Below are 25,779 nucleotides of genomic sequence, written 5' to 3'. Positions count from 1 at the left end.
AGATACACCCTTTCTACCTTCACTAGGCTAGTAGTTCACATCAGACTATACAGATACACCCTTTCTACCTTCACTATGCTAGTAGTTCACATCAGACTATACAGATACACCCTTTCTACCTTCACTATGCTAGTAGTTCACATCAGACTATACAGATACACCCTTTCTACCTTCACTAGGCTAGTAGTTCACATCAGACTATACAGATACACCCTTTCTACCTTCACTATGCTAGTAGTTCACATCAGACTATACAGATACACCCTTTCTACCTTCACTAGGCTAGTAGTTCACATCAGACTATACAGATACACCCTTTCTACCTTCACTAGGCTAGTAGTTCACATCAGACTATACAGATACACCCTTTCTACCTTCACTATGCTAGTAGTTCACATCAGACTATACAGATACACCCTTTCTACCTTCACTATGCTAGTAGTTCACATCAGACTATACAGATACACCCTTTCTACCTTCACTATGCTAGTAGTTCACATCAGACTATACAGATACACCCTTTCTACCTTCACTATGCTAGTAGTTCACATCAGACTATACAGATACACCCTTTCTACCTTCACTAGGCTAGTAGTTCACATCAGACTATACAGATACACCCTTTCTACCTTCACTATGCTAGTAGTTCACATCAGACTATACAGATACACCCTTTCTACCTTCACTATGCTAGTAGTTCACATCAGACTATACAGATACACCCTTTCTACCTTCACTAGGCTAGTAGTTCACATCAGACTATACAGATACACCCTTTCTACCTTCACTATGCTAGTAGTTCACATCAGACTATACAGATACACCCTTTCTACCTTCACTAGGCTAGTAGTTCACATCAGACTATACAGATACACCCTTTCTACCTTCACTATGCTAGTAGTTCACATCAGACTATACAGATACACCCTTTCTACCTTCACTAGGCTAGTAGTTCACATCAGACTATACAGATACACCCTTTCTACCTTCACTAGGCTAGTAGTTCACATCAGACTATACAGATACACCCTTTCTACCTTCACTATGCTAGTAGTTCACATCAGACTATACAGATACACCCTTTCTACCTTCACTATGCAAGTAGTTCACATCAGACTATACAGATACACCCTTTCTACCTTCACTAGGCTAGTAGTTCACATCAGACTATACAGATACACCCTTTCTACCTTCACTAGGCTAGTAGTTCACATCAGACTATACAGATACACCCTTTGATTCTCCAACAAAATGGCCGCTGCAGAACACCTGTCCCTCCTCCCTCCACCCCCATCCCACACGTACACACACCCCTCTGCTCAGACTGTTACCTCGGTGATAAGTCAGGCAGCCCATAAATAACATGGTTCTGTCTAACATCTGTCTCTGGCGCTATGGCGACGGCCTTGACATGCCAGGTACTGTAGGGCACCAAGATTTACGGGGCGCCTCAAACCTCACTACACCCCCTCTTGCCCTGTATATACACACGCACACACACACACACACACGCCCACCTCTGTCCAGGTGTTTCAGGTGAACATTAAATAACTATTTTTAAAGGAAGAAAGTTAAAAGAGACGTCTAAGTGCGTCTGTCCATGGCTTCAGCAGCACATCTCCCCTAGAGGGACAGAACACTCCTGTTGGGTCATGCTACTGCATCTCTCCAACTCATTCACCCTTTTACCACGTGAGAGTCAACCTTTTATCTAGAAGGACGTGTGTGTGTGTATCTGATCACGCTAGTGGGTTTCTCTACCTCTTCCCCCCTGTTGAGAAGGCACTTCCAGCAGCTTCCCTGCACACATTATACACCTATACACATTACGGTAACGGGGACCTGCTTTAGTTGCTGGGGAAACTTGTTGTCTGGTAGTTTGTCTGTAAAGCTCATCTCGTTCAGAGGCACAACAATGACGCACGGCCTTCATGGAGATGCAGAAGAGAGAGAGAGAGCAAAAGAAACCGTGTACACCATATATCACACACACACACACACACACACACACACACACACACACACACACACACACACACACACACACACACACACACCACCTAACTCTCACTGCGCTCTGTTATGCTTTGTGTTTCTGCAGCTAGGCCTGGGCTTTTCTTTCACAGCAGGCTTTTGAAGATTGAAATGTTGTTGACTCAATTGTCTTCCCTTTTCTCTTCCCCCCTCTCTCTCCTTCCTTCTCTCTCCCTCCCTCTCTCTCACTCCCTCCCTCCTTCCATCCCTCCCTCTTTCCCCCCTCTCACTCTCTCTCCCTCCTCCTCTCTCTCACTACATCTCTCCCCCCTTTCTCCCTCCCTCCCTCCACCCTCTGTATGCCTACCTCTCTCCCCCCTTTCTCCCTCCCTCCCTCCCTCCCTCCCTCCCTCCCTCCCTCCCTCCCTCCCTCCCTCCACACTCTCTCTCCATACCTCCCCCTTTCTCTCTCCCCCTCTCACTCCCTACCTCTCTCCCCCTTTCTCACTCCCTCCCTCCACCCTCTCCCTCCCTCCCTCCCTCCCTCCCTCCCTCCTTCCCTCCCTCCCCCATTTCTCCCTCCCTTTCTCCCTCCCTCCCTCTCTCTCTCTCTCTCTCCCCCCCATCCCTCCCCCCCTCCCTCCCTCCCTCCCCCTCTCCCCCTCTCCCTCCCTCCCCCCTCCCTCCCTCTCTCTCCCCATCCCTCACTCCCCCTCCCTCCCTCTCCCTCCCTCCCTCCCTCCCTCCCTCCCTCTCTCTCCAGCTACAGGAGTACTATAAGAAGCAGCAGGAACAGCTGCATCTTCAGCTTCTGACTCAGCAGCAGCAGCAGCAGGCTGGGAAGCAGGCAGCCAAAGAGGTGAGACCCCTACGGAGTGATGTTATCAAGCGCACTTACAATCACACTCGTGCACAGTTGAAGTGGCCAACACATCGGTTAGGGGATTGTGGAGTATGTAGGGCACATGGAGGTGAAGTGCTGTAACTTACAGAGCGTTTGTACTGGGGCACCTCTTCCACCCTCCTCTATTCATCCTCCTCTTTCCCTCCTCTTTCCCTATCTCCTACTGTCCTCTTATCCTCTCCTTCTCTCCTTTCCTCCTTCTCTCCTCTTCCGGTCTTCTTGCCTGTGTTGTGTAGTCTGCCTCTCCAGACAGGGGTTACAATAGGGATGGAATATATTTCACTGTTCTGCACTAACACACCATGGTAAACCTCACTGTTAGAGAGCTCTGTGTTAATGCAGCATAAGGATTCATTTACATGGCTTCTGCGTTACGCCGTGTGTGTGTGTGTGTGTGTGTGTGTGTGTGTGTGTGTGTGTGTGTGTGTGTGTGTGTGTGTGTGTGTGTGTGCGTGCGTGCGTACGTGCGTGCGTGCGTGCGTGCATGCGTGAAGCCTGAGGTAAAATCCTTTTGTCGCCTAACTATCGGAGTTGCCTGACACACTTTTAATTGTCAATTAACCCCCGCAAGTATTGAAAACTGTGACAACACACACACACACTCCACCAGATTTACCCACACTAACAGGGATCCCGGTGGGTTTCAAGCAGGATCACAACACATAACGACAAAGAGCATCCAACAGATCTCACCAGATAACTGTCATAGAGGGTGTGTTGGGAGGGGACTTTGGATCAATTCAGGCTTGTGAGATGTCAACCTGACACACATACAGTACATATTCACCATCCAACCTGACACACATACAGTACATATTCCCCATCCAACCTGACACACATACAGTACATATTCCCCATCCAACCTGACACACATACAGTACATATTCCCCATCCAACCTGACACACATACAGTACATATTCACCATCCAACCTGACACACACACAGTACATATTCCCCATCCAACCTGACACTCATACAGTACATATTCCCCATCCAACCTGACACACATACAGTACATATTCCCCATCCAACCTGACACACATACAGTACATATTCCCCATCCAACCTGACACACATACAGTACATATTCACCATCCAACCTGACACACATACAGTACATATTCCCCATCCAACCTGACACTCATACAGTACATATTCCCCATCCAACCTGACACACATACAACACATACTCCCCATCCAACCTGACACACATACAGTACATATTCCCCATCCAACCTGACACACATACAGTACATATTCCCCATCCAACCTGACACACGTACAGTACATATTCCCCATCCAACCTTACACACCTACAGTACATATTCCCCATCCAACCTGACACACATACAGTACATATTCCCCATCCAACCTGACACACATACAGTACATATTCCCCATCCAACCTGACACACATACAGTACATATTCCCCATCCAACCTGACACACATACAGTACATATTCCCCATCCAACCTTACACACATACAGTACATTTTCCCCATCCAACCTGACACACATACAGTACATATTCCCCATCCAACCTGACACACATACAGTACATATACCCCATCCAACCTGACACACATACAGTACATATTCCCCATCCAACCTGACACACATACAGTACATATTCCCCATCCAACCTGACACACATACTGTACATATTCCCCATCCAATCTGACACACATACAGTACATATTCCCCATCCAACCTGTCACACATACAGTACATATTCCCCATCCAACCTGACACACATACAGTACATATACCCCATCCAACCTGACACACATACAGTACATATTCCCCATCCAACCTGACACACATACAGTACATATTCCCCATCCAACCTGACACACATACAGTACATATTCCCCATCCAACCTTACACACATACAGTACATATTCCCCATCCAACCTTACACACATACATTACATATTCCCCATCCAACCTTACACACATACAGTACATATTCCCCATCCAACCTGACACACATACAGTACATATTCCCCATCCAACCTTACAGTACATATACCCCATCCAACCTGACACACATACAGTACATGTTCCCCATCCAACCTTACACACATACAGTACATATTCCCCATCCAACCTGACACACATACAGTACATATTCCCCATCCAACCTGACACACATACAGTACATATTCCCCATCCAACCTGACACACATACAGTACATATTCCCCATCCAACCTGACACACATACAGTACATATTCCCCATCCAACCTTACACACATACAGTACATTTTCCCCATCCAACCTGACACACATACAGTACATATTCCCCATCCAACCTGACACACATACAGTACATATACCCCATCCAACCTGACACACATACAGTACATATTCCCCATCCAACCTGACACACATACAGTACATATTCCCCATCCAACCTGACACACATACTGTACATATTCCCCATCCAATCTGACACACATACAGTACATATTCCCCATCCAACCTGTAACACATACAGTACATATTCCCCATCCAACCTGACACACATACAGTACATATACCCCATCCAACCTGACACACATACAGTACATATTCCCCATCCAACCTGACACACATACAGTACATATTCCCCATCCAACCTGACACACATACAGTACATATTCCCCATCCAACCTGACACACATACAGTACATATTCCCCATCCAACCTGACACACATACAGTACATATTCCCCATCCAACCTTACACACATACAGTACATATTCCCCATCCAACCTTACACACATACATTACATATTCCCCATCCAACCTTACACACATACAGTACATATTCCCCATCCAACCTTACACACATACAGTACATGTTCCCCATCCAACCTTACACACATACAGTACATATTCCCCATCCAACCTGACACACATACAGTACATATTCCCCATCCAACCTGACACACATACAGTACATATTCCCCATCCAACCTGACACACATACAGTACATATTCCCCATCCAACCTGACACACATACAGTACATATTCCCCATCCAACCTTACACACATACAGTACATTTTCCCCATCCAACCTGACACACATACAGTACATATTCCCCATCCAACCTGACACACATACAGTACATATACCCCATCCAACCTGACACACATACAGTACATATTCCCCATCCAACCTGACACACATACAGTACATATTCCCCATCCAACCTGACACACATACTGTACATATTCCCCATCCAATCTGACACACATACGGTACATATTCCCCATCCAACCTGTAACACATACAGTACATATTCCCCATCCAACCTGACACACATACAGTACATATACCCCATCCAGCCTGACACACATACAGTACATATTCCCCATCCAACCTGACACACATACAGTACATATTCCCCATCCAACCTGACACACATACAGTACATATTCCCCATCCAACCTGACACACATACAGTACATATTCCCCATCCAACCTGACACACATACAGTACATATTCCCCATCCAACCTGACACACATACAGTACATATTCCCCATCCAACCTGACACACATACAGTACATATTCCCCATCCAACCTGACACACATACAGTACATATTCCCCATCCAACCTGACACACATACAGTACATATTCCCCATCCAACCTTACACACATACAGTACATATTCCCCATCCAACCTTACACACATACATTACATATTCCCCATCCAACCTTACACACATACAGTACATATTCCCCATCCAACCTGACACACATACAGTACATATTCCCCATCCAACCTTACAGTACATATACCCCATCCAACCTGACACACATACAGTACATGTTCCCCATCCAACCTTACACACATACAGTACATATTCCCCATCCAACCTGACACACATACAGTACATATTCCCCATCCAACCTGACACACATACAGTACATATTCCCCATCCAACCTGACACACATACAGTACATATTCCCCATCCAACCTGACACACATACAGTACATATTCCCCATCCAACCTTACACACATACAGTACATTTTCCCCATCCAACCTGACACACATACAGTACATATTCCCCATCCAACCTGACACACATACAGTACATATACCCCATCCAACCTGACACACATACAGTACATATTCCCCATCCAACCTGACACACATACAGTACATATTCCCCATCCAACCTGACACACATACTGTACATATTCCCCATCCAATCTGACACACATACGGTACATATTCCCCATCCAACCTGTAACACATACAGTACATATTCCCCATCCAACCTGACACACATACAGTACATATACCCCATCCAGCCTGACACACATACAGTACATATTCCCCATCCAACCTGACACACATACAGTACATATTCCCCATCCAACCTGACACACATACAGTACATATTCCCCATCCAACCTGACACACATACAGTACATATTCCCCATCCAACCTGACACACATACAGTACATATTCCCCATCCAACCTGACACACATACAGTACATATTCCCCATCCAACCTGACACACATACAGTACATATTCCCCATCCAACCTGACACACATACAGTACATATTCCCCATCCAAACTGACACACATACAGTACATAATCCCCATCCAACCTGACACACATACAGTACATATTCCCCATCCATCCAACCTTACACACATATAGTACATATTCCACATCCAACCTGACACACATACAGTACATATTCCCCATCCAACCTGACACACATACAGTACATATTCCCCATCCAACCTTACAGTACATATTCCCCATCCAACCTTACACACATACAGTACATATTCCCCATCCAACCTGACACACATACAGTACATATGCCCCATCCAACCTGACACACATACAGTACATATACCCCATCCAACCTGACACACATACAGTACATATTCCCCATGCAACCTGACCCACATACAGTACATATTCCCCATCCAACCTTACACACATACAGTACATATTCCCCATCCAACCTGACACACATACAGTACATATTCCTCATCCAACCTGACACACATACAGTACATATTCCCCATCCAACCTGACACACATACAGTACATATTCCCCATCCAACCTGACACACATACAGTACATATTCCCCATCCAACCTGACACACATACAGTACATATTCCCCATCCAACCTGACACACATACAGTACATATTCCCCATCCAACCTGACACACATACAGTACATATTCCCCATCCAACCTGACACACATACAGTACATATTCCCCATCCAACCTGACACACATACAGTACATATTCCCCATCCAACCTGACACACATACTGTACATTTTCCCCATCCAACCTGACACACATACAGTACATATACCCCATCCAACCTGACACACATACAGTACATATTCCCCATCCAACCTGACATACATACAGTACATATTCCCCATCCAACCTTACACACATACAGTACATATACCCCATCCAACCTGACACACCTACAGTACATATACCCCATCCAACCTGACACACATACAGTACATATTCCCCATCCAACCTCTACAGTACATATACCCCATCCAACCTGACACACATACAGTACATGTTCCCCATCCAACCTTACACACATACAGTACATATTCCCCATCCAACCTGACACACATACAGTACATATTCCCCATCCAACCTGACACACATACAGTACATATTCCCCATCCAACCTGACACACATACAGTACATATTCCCCATCCAACCTGACACACATACAGTACATATTCCCCATCCAAACTGACACACATACAGTACATATTCCCCATCCAACCTGACACACATACAGTACATATTCCCCATCCATCCAACCTTACACACATACAGTACATATTCCACATCCAACCTGACACACATACAGTACATATTCCCCATCCAACCTGACACACATACAGTACATATTCCCCATCCAACCTTACAGTACATATTCCCCATCCAACCTTACACACATACAGTACATATTCCCCATCCAACCTGACACACATACAGTACATATACCCCATCCAACCTGACACACATACAGTTCATATTCCCCATGCAACCTGACCCACATACAGTACATATTCCCCATCCAACCTTACACACATACAGTACATATTCCCCATCCAACCTGACACACATACAGTACATATTCCTCATCAAACCTGACACACATACAGTACATATTCCCCATCCAACCTTACACACATACAGTACATGTTCCCCATCCAACCTGACACACATACAGTACATATTCCCCATCCAACCTGACACACATACAGTACATATTCCCCATCCAACCTGACACACATACAGTACATATTCCCCATCCATCCAACCTTACACACATACAGTACATATTCCACATCCAACCTGACACACATACAGTACATATTCCCCATCCAACCTGACACACATACAGTACATATTCCCCATCCAACCTTACAGTACATATTCCCCATCCAACCTTACACACATACAGTACATATTCCCCATCCAACCTGACACACATACAGTACATATACCCCATCCAACCTGACACACATACAGTACATATTCCCCATGCAACCTGACCCACATACAGTACATATTCCCCATCCAACCTTACACACATACAGTACATATTCCCCATCCAACCTGACACACATACAGTACATATTCCTCATCCAACCTGACACACATACAGTACATATTCCCCATCCAACCTGACACACATACAGTACATTTTCCCCATCCAACCTGACACACATACAGTACATATTCCCCATCCAAACTGACACACATACAGTACATATTCCCCATCCAACCTGACACACATACAGTACATATTCCCCATCCAACCTGACACACATACAGTACATATTCCCCATCCAACCTGACACACATACAGTACATATTCCCCATCCAACCTGACACACATACAGTACATATTCCCCATCCAACCTGACACACATACAGTACATATTCCCCATCCAACCTGACACACATACAGTACATGTTCCCCATCCAACCTGACACACATACAGTACATATTCCCCATCCAACCTGACACACATACAGTACATATTCCCCATCCAACCTGACACACATACAGTACATGTTCCCCATCCAACCTTACACACATACAGTACATATTCCCCATCCAACCTGACACACATACAGTACATATTCCCCATCCAACCTGACACACATACAGTACATATTCCCCATCCAACCTGACACACATACAGTACATATTCCCCATCCAACCTGACACACATACAGGACATATTCCCCATCCAACCTGACACACATACAGTACATGTTCCCCATCCAACCTGACACACATACAGTACATATTCCCCATCCAACCTGACACACATACAGTACATATTCCCCATCCAACCTGACACACATACAGTACATGATCCCCATCCAACCTTACACACATACAGTACATATTCCCCATCCAACCTGACACACATACAGTACATATTCCCCATCCAACCTGACACACATACAGTACATATTCCCCATCCAACCTGACACACATACAGTACATATTCCCCATCCAACCTGACACACATACAGTACATATTCCCCATCCAACCTGTCACACATACAGTACATATTCCCCATCCAACCTGACACACATACTGTACATATTCCCCATCCAACCTGACACACATACAGTACATAATCCCCATCCAACCTGACACACATACAGTACATATTCCCCATCCAACCTGACACATATACAGTACATATTCCCCATCCAACCTGACACACATACTGTACATATTCCCCATCCAACCTTACAGTACATATTCCCCATCCAACCTGACACACATACAGTACATATTACCCATCCAACCTGACACATATACAGTACATATTCCCCATCCAACCTGACACACATACAGTACATATTCCCCATCCAACCTGACACACATACAGTACATATTCCCCATCCAACCTGATACACATACAGTACATATTCCCCATCCAACCTGACACACATACAGTACATATTCCCCATCCAACCTGACACACATACTGTACATGTTCCCCATCCAACCTGACACACATACAGTACATATTCCCCATCCAACCTGGCACACATACAGTACATATTCCCCATCCAACCTTACACACATACAGTACATATTCCCCATCCAACCTGACACACATACAGTACATATTCCCCATTCAACCTGACACTCATACAGTACATATTCCCCATCCAACCTTACAGTACATATTCCCCATCCAACCTTACACACATACAGTACATATTCCCCATCCAACCTGACACACATACAGTACATATTCCCCATCCAACCTTACACACATACAGTACATATTCCCCATCCAACCTGACACACATACAGTACATATTCCCCATCCAACCTGACACTCATACAGTACATATTCCCCATCCAACCTTACAGTACATATTCCCCATCCAACCTTACACACATACAGTACATATTCCCCATCCAACCTGACACACATACAGTACATATACCCCATCCAACCTGACACACATACAGTACTTATTCCCCATGCTACCTGACCCACATACAGTACATATTCCCCATCCAACCTTACACACATACAGTACATATACCCCATCCAACCTGACACACATACAGTACATATTCCCCATCCAACCTGACACACATACAGTACATATTCCCCATCCAACCTGACACACATACAGTACATATTCCCCATCCAACCTGACACACATACAGTACATATTCCCCATCCAACCTGACACACATACAGTACATATTCCCCATCCAACCTGACACACATACAGTACATATTCCCCATCCAACCTGACACACATACAGTACATATTCCCCATCCAACCTGACACACATACAGTACATATTCCCCATCCAACCTGACACACATACAGTACATATTCCCCATCCAACCTGACACACATACAGTACATATTCCCCATCCAACCTGACACACATACAGTACATATTCCCCATCCAACCTGACACACATACAGTACATATTCCCCATCCAACCTGACACACATACAGTACATATTCCCCATCCAACCTGACACACATACAGTACATATTCCCCATCCAACCTGACACACATACAGTACATATTCCCCATCCAACCTGACACACATACAGTACATATTCCCCATCCAACCTGACACACATACAGTACATATTCCCCATCCAACCTGACACACATACAGTACATATTCCCCATCCAACCTGACACACATACAGTACATATTCCCCATCCAACCTGACACACATACAGTACATATTCCCCATCCAACCTGACACACATACAGTACATATTCCCCATCCAACCTGACACACATACAGTACATATTCCCCATCCAACCTGACACACATACAGTACATATTCCCCATCCAACCTGACACACATACAGTACATATTCCCCATCCAACCTGACACACATACAGTACATATTCCCCATCCAACCTGACACATACAGTACATATTCCCCATCCAACCTGACACACATACAGTACATATTCCCCATCCAACCTGACACACATACAGTACATATTCCCCATCCAACCTGACACACATACAGTACATATTCCCCATCCAACCTGACACACATACAGTACATATTCCCCATCCAACCTTACACACATACAGTACATATTCCCCATCCAACCTGACACACATACAGTACATATTCCCCATCCAACCTGACACACATACAGTACATATTCCCCATCCAACCTGACACACATACAGTACATATTCCCCATCCAACCTGACACACATACAGTACATATTCCCCATCCAACCTGACACACATACAGTACATATTCCCCATCCAACCTGACACACATACAGTACATATTCCCCATCCAACCTGACACACATACAGTACATATTCCCCATCCAACCTGACACACATACAGTACATATTCCCCATCCAACCTGACACACATACAGTACATATTCCCCATCCAACCTGACACACATACAGTACATATTCCCCATCCAACCTGACACACATACAGTACATATTCCCCATCCAACCTGACACACATACAGTACATATTCCCCATCCAACCTGACACACATACAGTACATATTCCCCATCCAACCTGACACACATACAGTACATATTCCCCATCCAACCTGACACACATACAGTACATATTCCCCATCCAACCTGACACACATACAGTACATATTCCCCATCCAACCTGACACACATACAGTACATATTCCCCATCCAACCTGACACACATACAGTACATATTCCCCATCCAACCTGACACACATACAGTACATATTCCCCATCCAACCTGACACACATACAGTACATATTCCCCATCCAACCTGACACACATACAGTACATATTCCCCATCCAACCTGACACACATACAGTACATATTCCCCATCCAACCTGACACACATACAGTACATATTCCCCATCCAACCTGACACACATACAGTACATATTCCCCATCCAACCTGACACACATACAGTACATATTCCCCATCCAACCTGACACACATACAGTACATATTCCCCATCCAACCTGACACACATACAGTACATATTCCCCATCCAACCTGACACACATACAGTACATATTCCCCATCCAACCTGACACACATACAGTACATATTCCCCATCCAACCTGACACACATACAGTACATATTCCCCATCCAACCTGACACACATACAGTACATATTCCCCATCCAACCTGACACACATACAGTACATATTCCCCATCCAACCTGACACACATACAGTACATATTCCCCATCCAACCTGACACACATACAGTACATATTCCCCATCCAACCTGACACACATACAGTACATATTCCCCATCCAACCTGACACACATACAGTACATATTCCCCATCCAACCTGACACACATACAGTACATATTCCCCATCCAACCTGACACACATACAGTACATATTCCCCATCCAACCTGACACACATACAGTACATATTCCCCATCCAACCTGACACACATACAGTACATATTCCCCATCCAACCTGACACACATACAGTACATATTCCCCATCCAACCTGACACACATACAGTACATATTCCCCATCCAACCTGACACACATACAGTACATATTCCCCATCCAACCTGACACACATACAGTACATATTCCCCATCCAACCTGACACACATACAGTACATATTCCCCATCCAACCTGACACACATACAGTACATATTCCCCATCCAACCTGACACACATACAGTACATATTCCCCATCCAACCTGACACACATACAGTACATATTCCCCATCCAACCTTACACACATACAGTACATATTCCCCATCCAACCTGACACACATACAGTACATATTCCCCATCCAACCTGACACACATACAGTACATATTCCCCATCCAACCTGACACACATACAGTACATATTCCCCCATCCAACCTTACACACATACAGTACATATTCCCCATCCAACCTGACACACATACAGTACATATTCCCCATCCAACCTGACACACATACAGTACATATTCCCCATCCAACCTGACACACATACAGTACATATTCCCCATCCAACCTTACACACATACAGTACATATTCCCCATCCAACCTGACACACATACAGTACATATTCCCCATCCAACCTGACACACATACAGTACATATTCCCCATCCAACCTGACACACATACAGTACATATTCCCCATCCAACCTGACACACATACAGTACATATTCCCCATCCAACCTGACACACATACAGTACATATTCCCCATCCAACCTGACACACATACAGTACATATTCCCCATCCAACCTGACACACATACAGTACATATTCCCCATCCAACCTGACACACATACAGTACATATTCCCCATCCAACCTGACACACATACAGTACATATTCCCCATCCAACCTGACACACATACAGTACATATTCCCCATCCAACCTGACACACATACAGTACATGTTCCCCATCCAACCTGACACACATACAGTACATATTCCCCATCCAACCTGACACACATACAGTACATATTCCCCATCCAACCTGACACACATACAGTACATATTCCCCATCCAACCTGACACACATACAGTACATATTCCCCATCCAACCTGACACACATACAGTACATATTCCCCATCCAACCTGACACACATACAGTACATATTCCCCATCCAACCTGACACACATACAGTACATATTCCCCATCCAACCTGACACACATACAGTACATATTCCCCATCCAACCTGACACACATACAGTACATATTCCCCATCCAACCTGACACACATACAGTACATATTCCCCATCCAACCTGACACACATACAGTACATATTCCCCATCCAACCTGACACACATACAGTACATATTCCCCATCCAACCTGACACACATACAGTACATATTCCCCATCCAACCTGACACACATACAGTACATATTCCCCATCCAACCTGACACACATACAGTACATATTCCCCATCCAACCTGACACACATACAGTACATATTCCCCATCCAACCTGACACACATACAGTACATATTCCCCATCCAACCTGACACACATACAGTACATATTCCCCATCCAACCTGACACACATACAGTACATATTCCCCATCCAACCTGACACACATACCCAACGTACATATTCCCCATCCAACCTGACACACATACAGTACATATTCCCCATCCAACCTGACACACATACAGTACATATTCCCCATCCAACCTGACACACATACAGTACATATTCCCCATCCAACCTGACACACATACAGTACATATTCCCCATCCAACCTGACACACATACAGTACATATTCCCCATCCAACCTGACACACATACAGTACATATTCCCCATCCAACCTGACACACATACAGTACATATTCCCCATCCAACCTGACACACATACAGTACATATTCCCCATCCAACCTGACACACATACAGTACATATTCCCCATCCAACCTGACACTCATACAGTACATATTCCCCATCCAACCTGACACACATACAGTACATATTCCCCATCCAACCTGACACACATACAGTACATATTCCCCATCCAACCTGACACACATACAGTACATATTCCCCATCCAACCTTACACACATACAGTACATATTCCCCATCCAACCTGACACACATACAGTACATATTCCCCATCCAACCTGACACACATACAGTACATATTCCCCATCCAACCTAACAATACAGTACATATTCCCCATCCAACCTGACACACATACAGTACATATTCCCCATCCAACCTGACACACATACAGTACATATTCCCCATCCAACCTGACACACATACAGTACTTATTCCCCATCCAACCTGACACACATACAGTACATATTCCCCATCCAACCTGACACACATACAGTACATATTCCCCATCCAACCTGACACACATACAGTACATATTCCCCATCCAACCTGACACACATACAGTACATATTCCCCATCCAACCTGACACACATACAGTACATATTCCCCATCCAACCTGACACACATACAGTACATATTCCCCATCCAACCTGACACACATACAGTACATATTCCCCATCCAACCTGACACACATACAGTACATATTCCCCATCCAACCTGACACACATACAGTACATATTCCCCATCCAACCTGACACACATACAGTACATATTCCCCATCCAACCTGACACACATACAGTACATATTCCCCATCCAACCTGACACACATACAGTACATATTCCCCATCCAACCTGACACACATACAGTACATATTCCCCATCCAACCTGACACACATACAGTACATATTCCCCATCCAACCTGACACACATACAGTACATATTCCCCATCCAACCTGACACACATACAGTACATATTCCCCATCCAACCTGACACACATACAGTACATATTCCCCATCCAACCTGACACACATACAGTACATATTCCCCATCCAACCTGACACACATACAGTACATATTCCCCATCCAACCTGACACACACAGTACATATTCCCCATCCAACCTGACACACATACAGTACATATTCCCCATCCAACCTGACACACATACTGTACATATTCCCCATCCAACCTGACACACATACAGTACATATACCCCATCCAACCTGACACACATACAGTACATATTCCCCATCCAACCTGACACACATACAGTACATATTCCCCATCCAACCTGACACACATACAGTACATATTCCCCATCCAACCTGACACACATACAGTACATATTCCCCATCCAACCTGACACACATACAGTACATATTCCCCATCCAACCTGACACACATACAGTACATATTCCCCATCCAACCTGACACACATACTGTACATATTCCCCATCCAACCTGACACACATACTGTACATATTCCCCATCCAACCTGACACACACAGTACATATTCCCCATCCAACCTGACACACATACAGTACATATTCCCCATCCAACCTGACACACATACAGTACATATTCCCCATCCAACCTGACACACATACAGTACATATTCCCCATCCAACCTGACACACATACAGTACATATTCCCCATCCAACCTGACACACATACAGTACATATTCCCCCATCCAACCTGACACACAAACAGTACATATTCCCCATCCAACCTGACACACATACAGTACATATTCCCCATCCAACCTGACACACATACAGTACATATACCCCATCCAACCTGACACACATACAGTACATATTCCCCATCCAACCTTACACACATGCAGTACATGTACCCATCCAACCTGACACACATACAGTACATATTCCCCATCCAACCTGACACACATACAGTACATATTCCCCATCCAACCTGACACACATACAGTACATATTCCCCATCCAACCTGACACACATACAGTACATATTCCCCATCCAACCTTACACACATACAGTACATATTCCCCATCCAACCTGACACACATACAGTACATATTCCCCATCCAACCTGACACACATACAGTACATATTCCCCATCCAACCTAACACACATACAGTACATATTCCCCATCCAACCTGACACACATACAGTACATATTCCCCATCCAACCTGACACACATACAGTACATATTCCCCATCCAACCTGACACACATACAGTACATATTCCCCATCCAACCTGACACACATACAGTACATATTCCCCATCCAACCTGACACACATACAGTACATATTCCCCATCCAACCTGACACACATACAGTACATATTCCCCATCCAACCTGACACACATACAGTACATATTCCCCATCCAACCTGACACACATACAGTACATATTCCCCATCCAACCTGACACACATACAGTACATATTCCCCATCCAACCTGACACACATACAGTACATATTCCCCATCCAACCTGACACACATACAGTACATATTCCCCATCCAACCTGACACACATACAGTACATATTCCCCATCCAACCTGACACACATACAGTACATATTCCCCATCCAACCTGACACACATACAGTACATATTCCCCATCCAACCTGACACACATACAGTACATATTCCCCATCCAACCTGACACACATACAGTACATATTCCCCATCCAACCTGACACACATACAGTACATATTCCCCATCCAACCTGACACACATACAGTACATATTCCCCATCCAACCTGACACACATACAGTACATATTCCCCATCCAACCTGACACACACAGTACATATTCCCCATCCAACCTGACACACATACAGTACATATTCCCCATCCAACCTGACACACATACTGTACATATTCCCCATCCAACCTGACACACATACAGTACATATTCCCCATCCAACCTGACACACATACTGTACATGTTCCCCATCCAACCTTACACACATACAGTACATATTCCCCATCCAACCTTACAGTACATATTCCCCATCCAACCTTACATTACACATTCCCCATCCAACCTTACACACATACAGTACATATTCCCCATCCAACCTTACACACATACAGTACATATTCCCCATCCAACCTGACACACATACAGTACATATTCCCCATCCAACCTGACACACATACAGTACATATTCCCCATCCAACCTGACACACATACAGTACATATTCCCCATCCAACCTGACACACATACAGTACATATACCCCATCCAACCTGACACACATACAGTACATATTCCCCATCCAACCTTACAGTACATATTCCCCATCCAACCTGACACACATACAGTACATATTCCCCATCCAACCTGACACACATACAGTACATATTCCCCATCCAACCTGACACACATACAGTACATATTCCCCATCCAACCTTACACACATACAGTACATATTCCCCATCCAACCTGACACACATACAGTACATATTCCCCATCCAACCTGACACTCATACAGTACATATTCCCCATCCAACCTTACAGTACATATTCCCCATCCAACCTTACACACATACAGTACATATTCCCCATCCAACCTGACACACATACAGTACATATACCCCATCCAACCTGACACACATACAGTACATATTCCCCATGCTACCTGACCCACATACAGTACATATTCCCCCATCCAACCTTACACACATACAGTACATATACCCCATCCAACCTGACACACATACAGTACATATTCCCCATCCAACCTGACACACATACAGTACATATTCCCCATCCAACCTGACACACATACAGTACATATTCCCCATCCAACCTGACACACATACAGTACATATTCCCCATCCAACCTGACACACATACAGTACATATTCCCCATCCAACCTGACACACACAGTACATATTCCCCATCCAACCTGACACACATAAAGTACATATTCCCCATCCAACCTGACACACATACTGTACATATTCCCCATCCAACCTGACACACATAAAGTACATATTCCCCATCCAACCTGACACACATACAGTACATATTCCCCATCCAACCTGACACACACAGTACATATTCCCCATCCAACCTGACACACATAAAGTACATATTCCCCATCCAACCTGACACACATACTGTACATATTCCCCATCCAACCTGACACACATAAAGTACATATTCCCCATCCAACCTGACACACATACTGTACATATTCCCCATCCAAACCTGACACACATACAGTACATATTCCCCATCCAACCTGACACACATACAGTACATATTCCCCATCCAACCTGACACACATACTGTACATATTCCCCATCCAACCTGACACACATACAGTACATAATCCCCATCCAACCTGACACACATACAGTACATATTCCCCATCCAACCTGACACACATACAGTACATATTCCCCATCCAACCTGACACACATACAGTACATATTCCCCATCCAACCTGACACACATACAGTACATATTCCCCATCCAACCTGACACACACAGTACATATTCCCCATCCAACCTGACACACATACAGTACATATTCCCCATCCAACCTGACACACATACTGTACATATTCCCCATCCAACCTGACACACATACAGTACATATACCCCATCCAACCTGATACACATACAGTACATATTCCCCATCCAACCTGACACATACAGTACATATTCCCCATCCAACCTGACGCACATACAGTACATATTCCCCATCCAACCTGACACACATACTGTACATATTCCCCATCCAACCTGACACACATACAGTACATAATCCCCATCCAACCTGACACACATACAGTACATATTCCCCATCCAACCTGACACACATACAGTACATATTCCCCATCCAACCTGACACAAATACTGTACATATTCCCCATCCAACCTGACACACATACAGTACATATTCCCCCATCCAACCTGACACACATACAGTACATATTCCCCATCCAACCTGACACACATACAGTACATATTCCCCATCCAACCTGACACACATACAGTACATATACCCCATCCAACCTTACACACATACAGTTAATTTACCCCATCCAACCTGACACACAAAACAGTACATATTCCCCATCCAACCTGACACACATACAGTACATATTCCCCATCCAACCTGACACACATACAGTACATATACCCCATCCAACCTGACACACATACAGTACATATTCCCCATCCAACCTTACACACATGCAGTACATGTACCCATCCAACCTGACACACATACAGTACATATTCCCCATCCAACCTTACAGTACATATTCCCCATCCAACCTGACACACATACAGTACATATTCCCCATCCAACCTGACACACATACAGTACATATTCCCCATCCAACCTGACACACATACAGTACATATTCCCCATCCAACCTGACACACATACAGTACATATTCCCCATCCAACCTGACACACATACAGTACATATTCCCCATCCAACCTGACACACGTACAGTACATATTCCCCATCCAACCTGACACACATACAGTACATATTCCCCATCCAACCTGACACACATACAGTACATATTCCCCATCCAACCTGACACACATACAGTACATATTCCCCATCCAACCTGACACACATACAGTACATATTCCCCATCCAACCTGACACACATACAGTACATATACCCCATCCAACCTGACACACATACAGTATATATTCCCCATCCAACCTGACACACATACTGTACATATTCCCCATCCAACCTGACACACATACAGTACATATTCCCCATCCAACCTGACACACATACAGCACATATTCCCCATCCAACCTGACACACATACAGTACATATTCCCCATCCAACCTGACACACATACAGTACATATTCCCCATCCAACCTGACACACATACAGTACATATTCCCCATCCAACCTGACACACATACAGTACATATTCCCCATCCAACCTGACACACATACAGTACATATTCCCCATCCAACCTGACACACACAGTACATATTCCCCATCCAACCTGACACACATACAGTACATATTCCCCATCCAACCTGACACACATACTGTACATATTCCCCATCCAACCTGACACACATACAGTACATATTCCCCATCCAACCTGACACACATACTGTACATGTTCCCCATCCAACCTTACACACATACAGTACATATTCCCCATCCAACCTTACAGTACATATTCCCCATCCAACCTTACATTACACATTCCCCATCCAACCTTACACACATACAGTACATATTCCCCATCCAACCTTACACACATACAGTACATATTCCCCATCCAACCTGACACACATACAGTACATATTCCCCATCCAACCTGACACACATACAGTACATATTCCCCATCCAACCTGACACACATACAGTACATATTCCCCATCCAACCTGACACACATACAGTACATATACCCCATCCAACCTGACACACATATAGTACATATTCCCCATCCAACCTTACAGTACATATTCCCCATCCAACCTGACACACATACAGTACATATTCCCCATCCAACCTGACACACATACAGTACATATTCCCCATCCAACCTTACACACATACAGTACATATTCCCCATCCAACCTGACACACATACAGTACATATTCCCCATTCAACCTGACACTCATACAGTACATATTCCCCATCCAACCTTACAGTACATATTCCCCATCCAACCTTACACACATACAGTACATATTCCCCATCCAACCTGACACACATACAGTACATATTCCCCATCCAACCTTACACACATACAGTACATATTCCCCATCCAACCTGACACACATACAGTACATATTCCCCATCCAACCTGACACTCATACAGTACATATTCCCCATCCAACCTTACAGTACATATTCCCCATCCAACCTTACACACATACAGTACATATTCCCCATCCAACCTGACACACATACAGTACATATACCCCATCCAACCTGACACACATACAGTACATATTCCCCATGCTACCTGACCCACATACAGTACATATTCCCCATCCAACCTTACACACATACAGTACATATACCCCATCCAACCTGACACACATACAGTACATATTCCCCATCCAACCTGACACACATACAGTACATATTCCCCATCCAACCTGACACACATACAGTACATATTCCCCATCCAACCTGACACACATACAGTACATATTCCCCATCCAACCTGACACACATACAGTACATATTCCCCATCCAACCTGACACACACAGTACATATTCCCCATCCAACCTGACACACATAAAGTACATATTCCCCATCCAACCTGACACACATACTGTACATATTCCCCATCCAACCTGACACACATAAAGTACATATTCCCCATCCAACCTGACACACATACAGTACATATTCCCCATCCAACCTGACACACACAGTACATATTCCCCATCCAACCTTACACACATACAGTACATATTCCCCATCCAACCTGACACACATACAGTACATATTCCCCATCCAACCTGACACTCATACAGTACATATTCCCCATCCAACCTTACAGTACATATTCCCCATCCAACCTTACACACATACAGTACATATTCCCCATCCAACCTGACACACATACAGTACATATACCCCATCCAACCTGACACACATACAGTACATATTCCCCATGCTACCTGACCCACATACAGTACATATTCCCCATCCAACCTTACACACATACAGTACATATACCCCATCCAACCTGACACACATACAGTACATATTCCCCATCCAACCTGACACACATACAGTACATATTCCCCATCCAACCTGACACACATACAGTACATATTCCCCATCCAACCTGACACACATACAGTACATATTCCCCATCCAACCTGACACACATACAGTACATATTCCCCATCCAACCTGACACACACAGTACATATTCCCCATCCAACCTGACACACATAAAGTACATATTCCCCATCCAACCTGACACACATACTGTACATATTCCCCATCCAACCTGACACACATAAAGTACATATTCCCCATCCAACCTGACACACATAAAGTACATATTCCCCATCCAACCTGACACACACAGTACATATTCCCCATCCAACCTGACACACATAAAGTACATATTCCCCATCCAACCTGACACACATACTGTACATATTCCCCATCCAACCTGACACACATAAAGTACATATTCCCCATCCAACCTGACACACATACTGTACATATTCCCCATCCAACCTGACACACATACAGTACATATTCCCCATCCAACCTGACACACATACAGTACATATTCCCCATCCAACCTGACACACATACTGTACATATTCCCCATCCAACCTGACACACATACAGTACATAATCCCCATCCAACCTGACACACATACAGTACATATTCCCCATCCAACCTGACACACATACAGTACATATTCCCCATCCAACCTGACACACATACAGTACATATTCCCCATCCAACCTGACACACATACAGTACATATTCCCCATCCAACCTGACACACATACAGTACATATTCCCCATCCAACCTGACACACACATTACATATTCCCCATCCAACCTGACACACATACAGTACATATACCCCATCCAACCTGACACACATATAGTACATATTCCCCATCCAACCTTACAGTACATATTCCCCATCCAACCTGACACACATACAGTACATATTCCCCATCCAACCTGACACACATACAGTACATATTCCCCATCCAACCTTACACACATACAGTACATATTCCCCATCCAACCTGACACACATACAGTACATATTCCCCATTCAACCTGACACTCATACAGTACATATTCCCCATCCAACCTTACAGTACATATTCCCCATCCAACATTACACACATACAGTACATATTCCCCATCCAACCTGACACACATACAGTACATATTCCCCATCCAACCTTACACACATACAGTACATATTCCCCATCCAACCTGACACACATACAGTACATATTCCCCATCCAACCTGACACTCATACAGTACATATTCCCCATCCAACCTTACAGTACATATTCCCCATCCAACCTTACACACATACAGTACATATTCCCCATCCAACCTTACAGTACATATTCCCCATTCAACCTGACACTCATACAGTACATATTCCCCATCCAACCTTACAGTACATATTCCCCATCCAACCTTACACACATACAGTACATATTCCCCATCCAACCTGACACACATACAGTACATATTCCCCATCCAACCTTACACACATACAGTACATATTCCCCATCCAACCTGACACACATACAGTACATATTCCCCATCCAACCTGACACTCATACAGTACATATTCCCCATCCAACCTTACAGTACATATTCCCCATCCAACCTTACACACATACAGTACATATTCCCCATCCAACCTGACACACATACAGTACATATACCCCATCCAACCTGACACACATACAGTACATATTCCCCATGCTACCTGACCCACATACAGTACATATTCCCCATCCAACCTTACACACATACAGTACATATACCCCATCCAACCTGACACACATACAGTACATATTCCCCATCCAACCTGACACACATACAGTACATATTCCCCATCCAACCTGACACACATACAGTACATATTCCCCATCCAACCTGACACACATACAGTACATATTCCCCATCCAACCTGACACACATACAGTACATATTCCCCATCCAACCTGACACACACAGTACATATTCCCCATCCAACCTGACACACATAAAGTACATATTCCCCATCCAACCTGACACACATACTGTACATATTCCCCATCCAACCTGACACACATAAAGTACATATTCCCCATCCAACCTGACACACATACAGTACATATTCCCCATCCAACCTGACACACACAGTACATATTCCCCATCCAACCTGACACACATAAAGTACATATTCCCCATCCAACCTGACACACATACTGTACATATTCCCCATCCAACCTGACACACATAAAGTACATATTC

General features: G+C 44.4%; 1 protein-coding gene across 15 annotated transcripts in view; it reads left to right on the top strand.

Moving 5' to 3' along the window:
• LOC106565700 (forkhead box protein P4) overlaps positions 1 to 25,779 on the top strand; it is a 221,404-nt gene that overhangs the window by 128,937 nt on the left and 66,688 nt on the right. For 11 of the 15 annotated variants that reach the window (XM_045691703.1, XM_045691701.1, XM_045691709.1 and 8 more), the window contains one exon: positions 2,738 to 2,833. In XM_045691703.1, the coding sequence (XP_045547659.1) occupies positions 2,738 to 2,833 (96 nt within the window). The remainder of the gene's footprint in view (positions 1 to 2,737; positions 2,834 to 25,779) is intronic. The other 4 variants (XM_045691699.1, XM_045691711.1, XM_045691707.1 and 1 more) reach the window with 1 other exon arrangement.

The sequence above is a fragment of the Salmo salar genome, chromosome ssa12 (assembly GCF_905237065.1).
Source record: "Salmo salar chromosome ssa12, Ssal_v3.1, whole genome shotgun sequence".
Classification (NCBI taxonomy): Eukaryota; Metazoa; Chordata; class Actinopteri; order Salmoniformes; family Salmonidae; genus Salmo; species Salmo salar.
The sequence above is the reverse complement of the archived record's forward strand: the minus strand, read 5'-3'. Positions and strand labels throughout refer to the sequence as shown.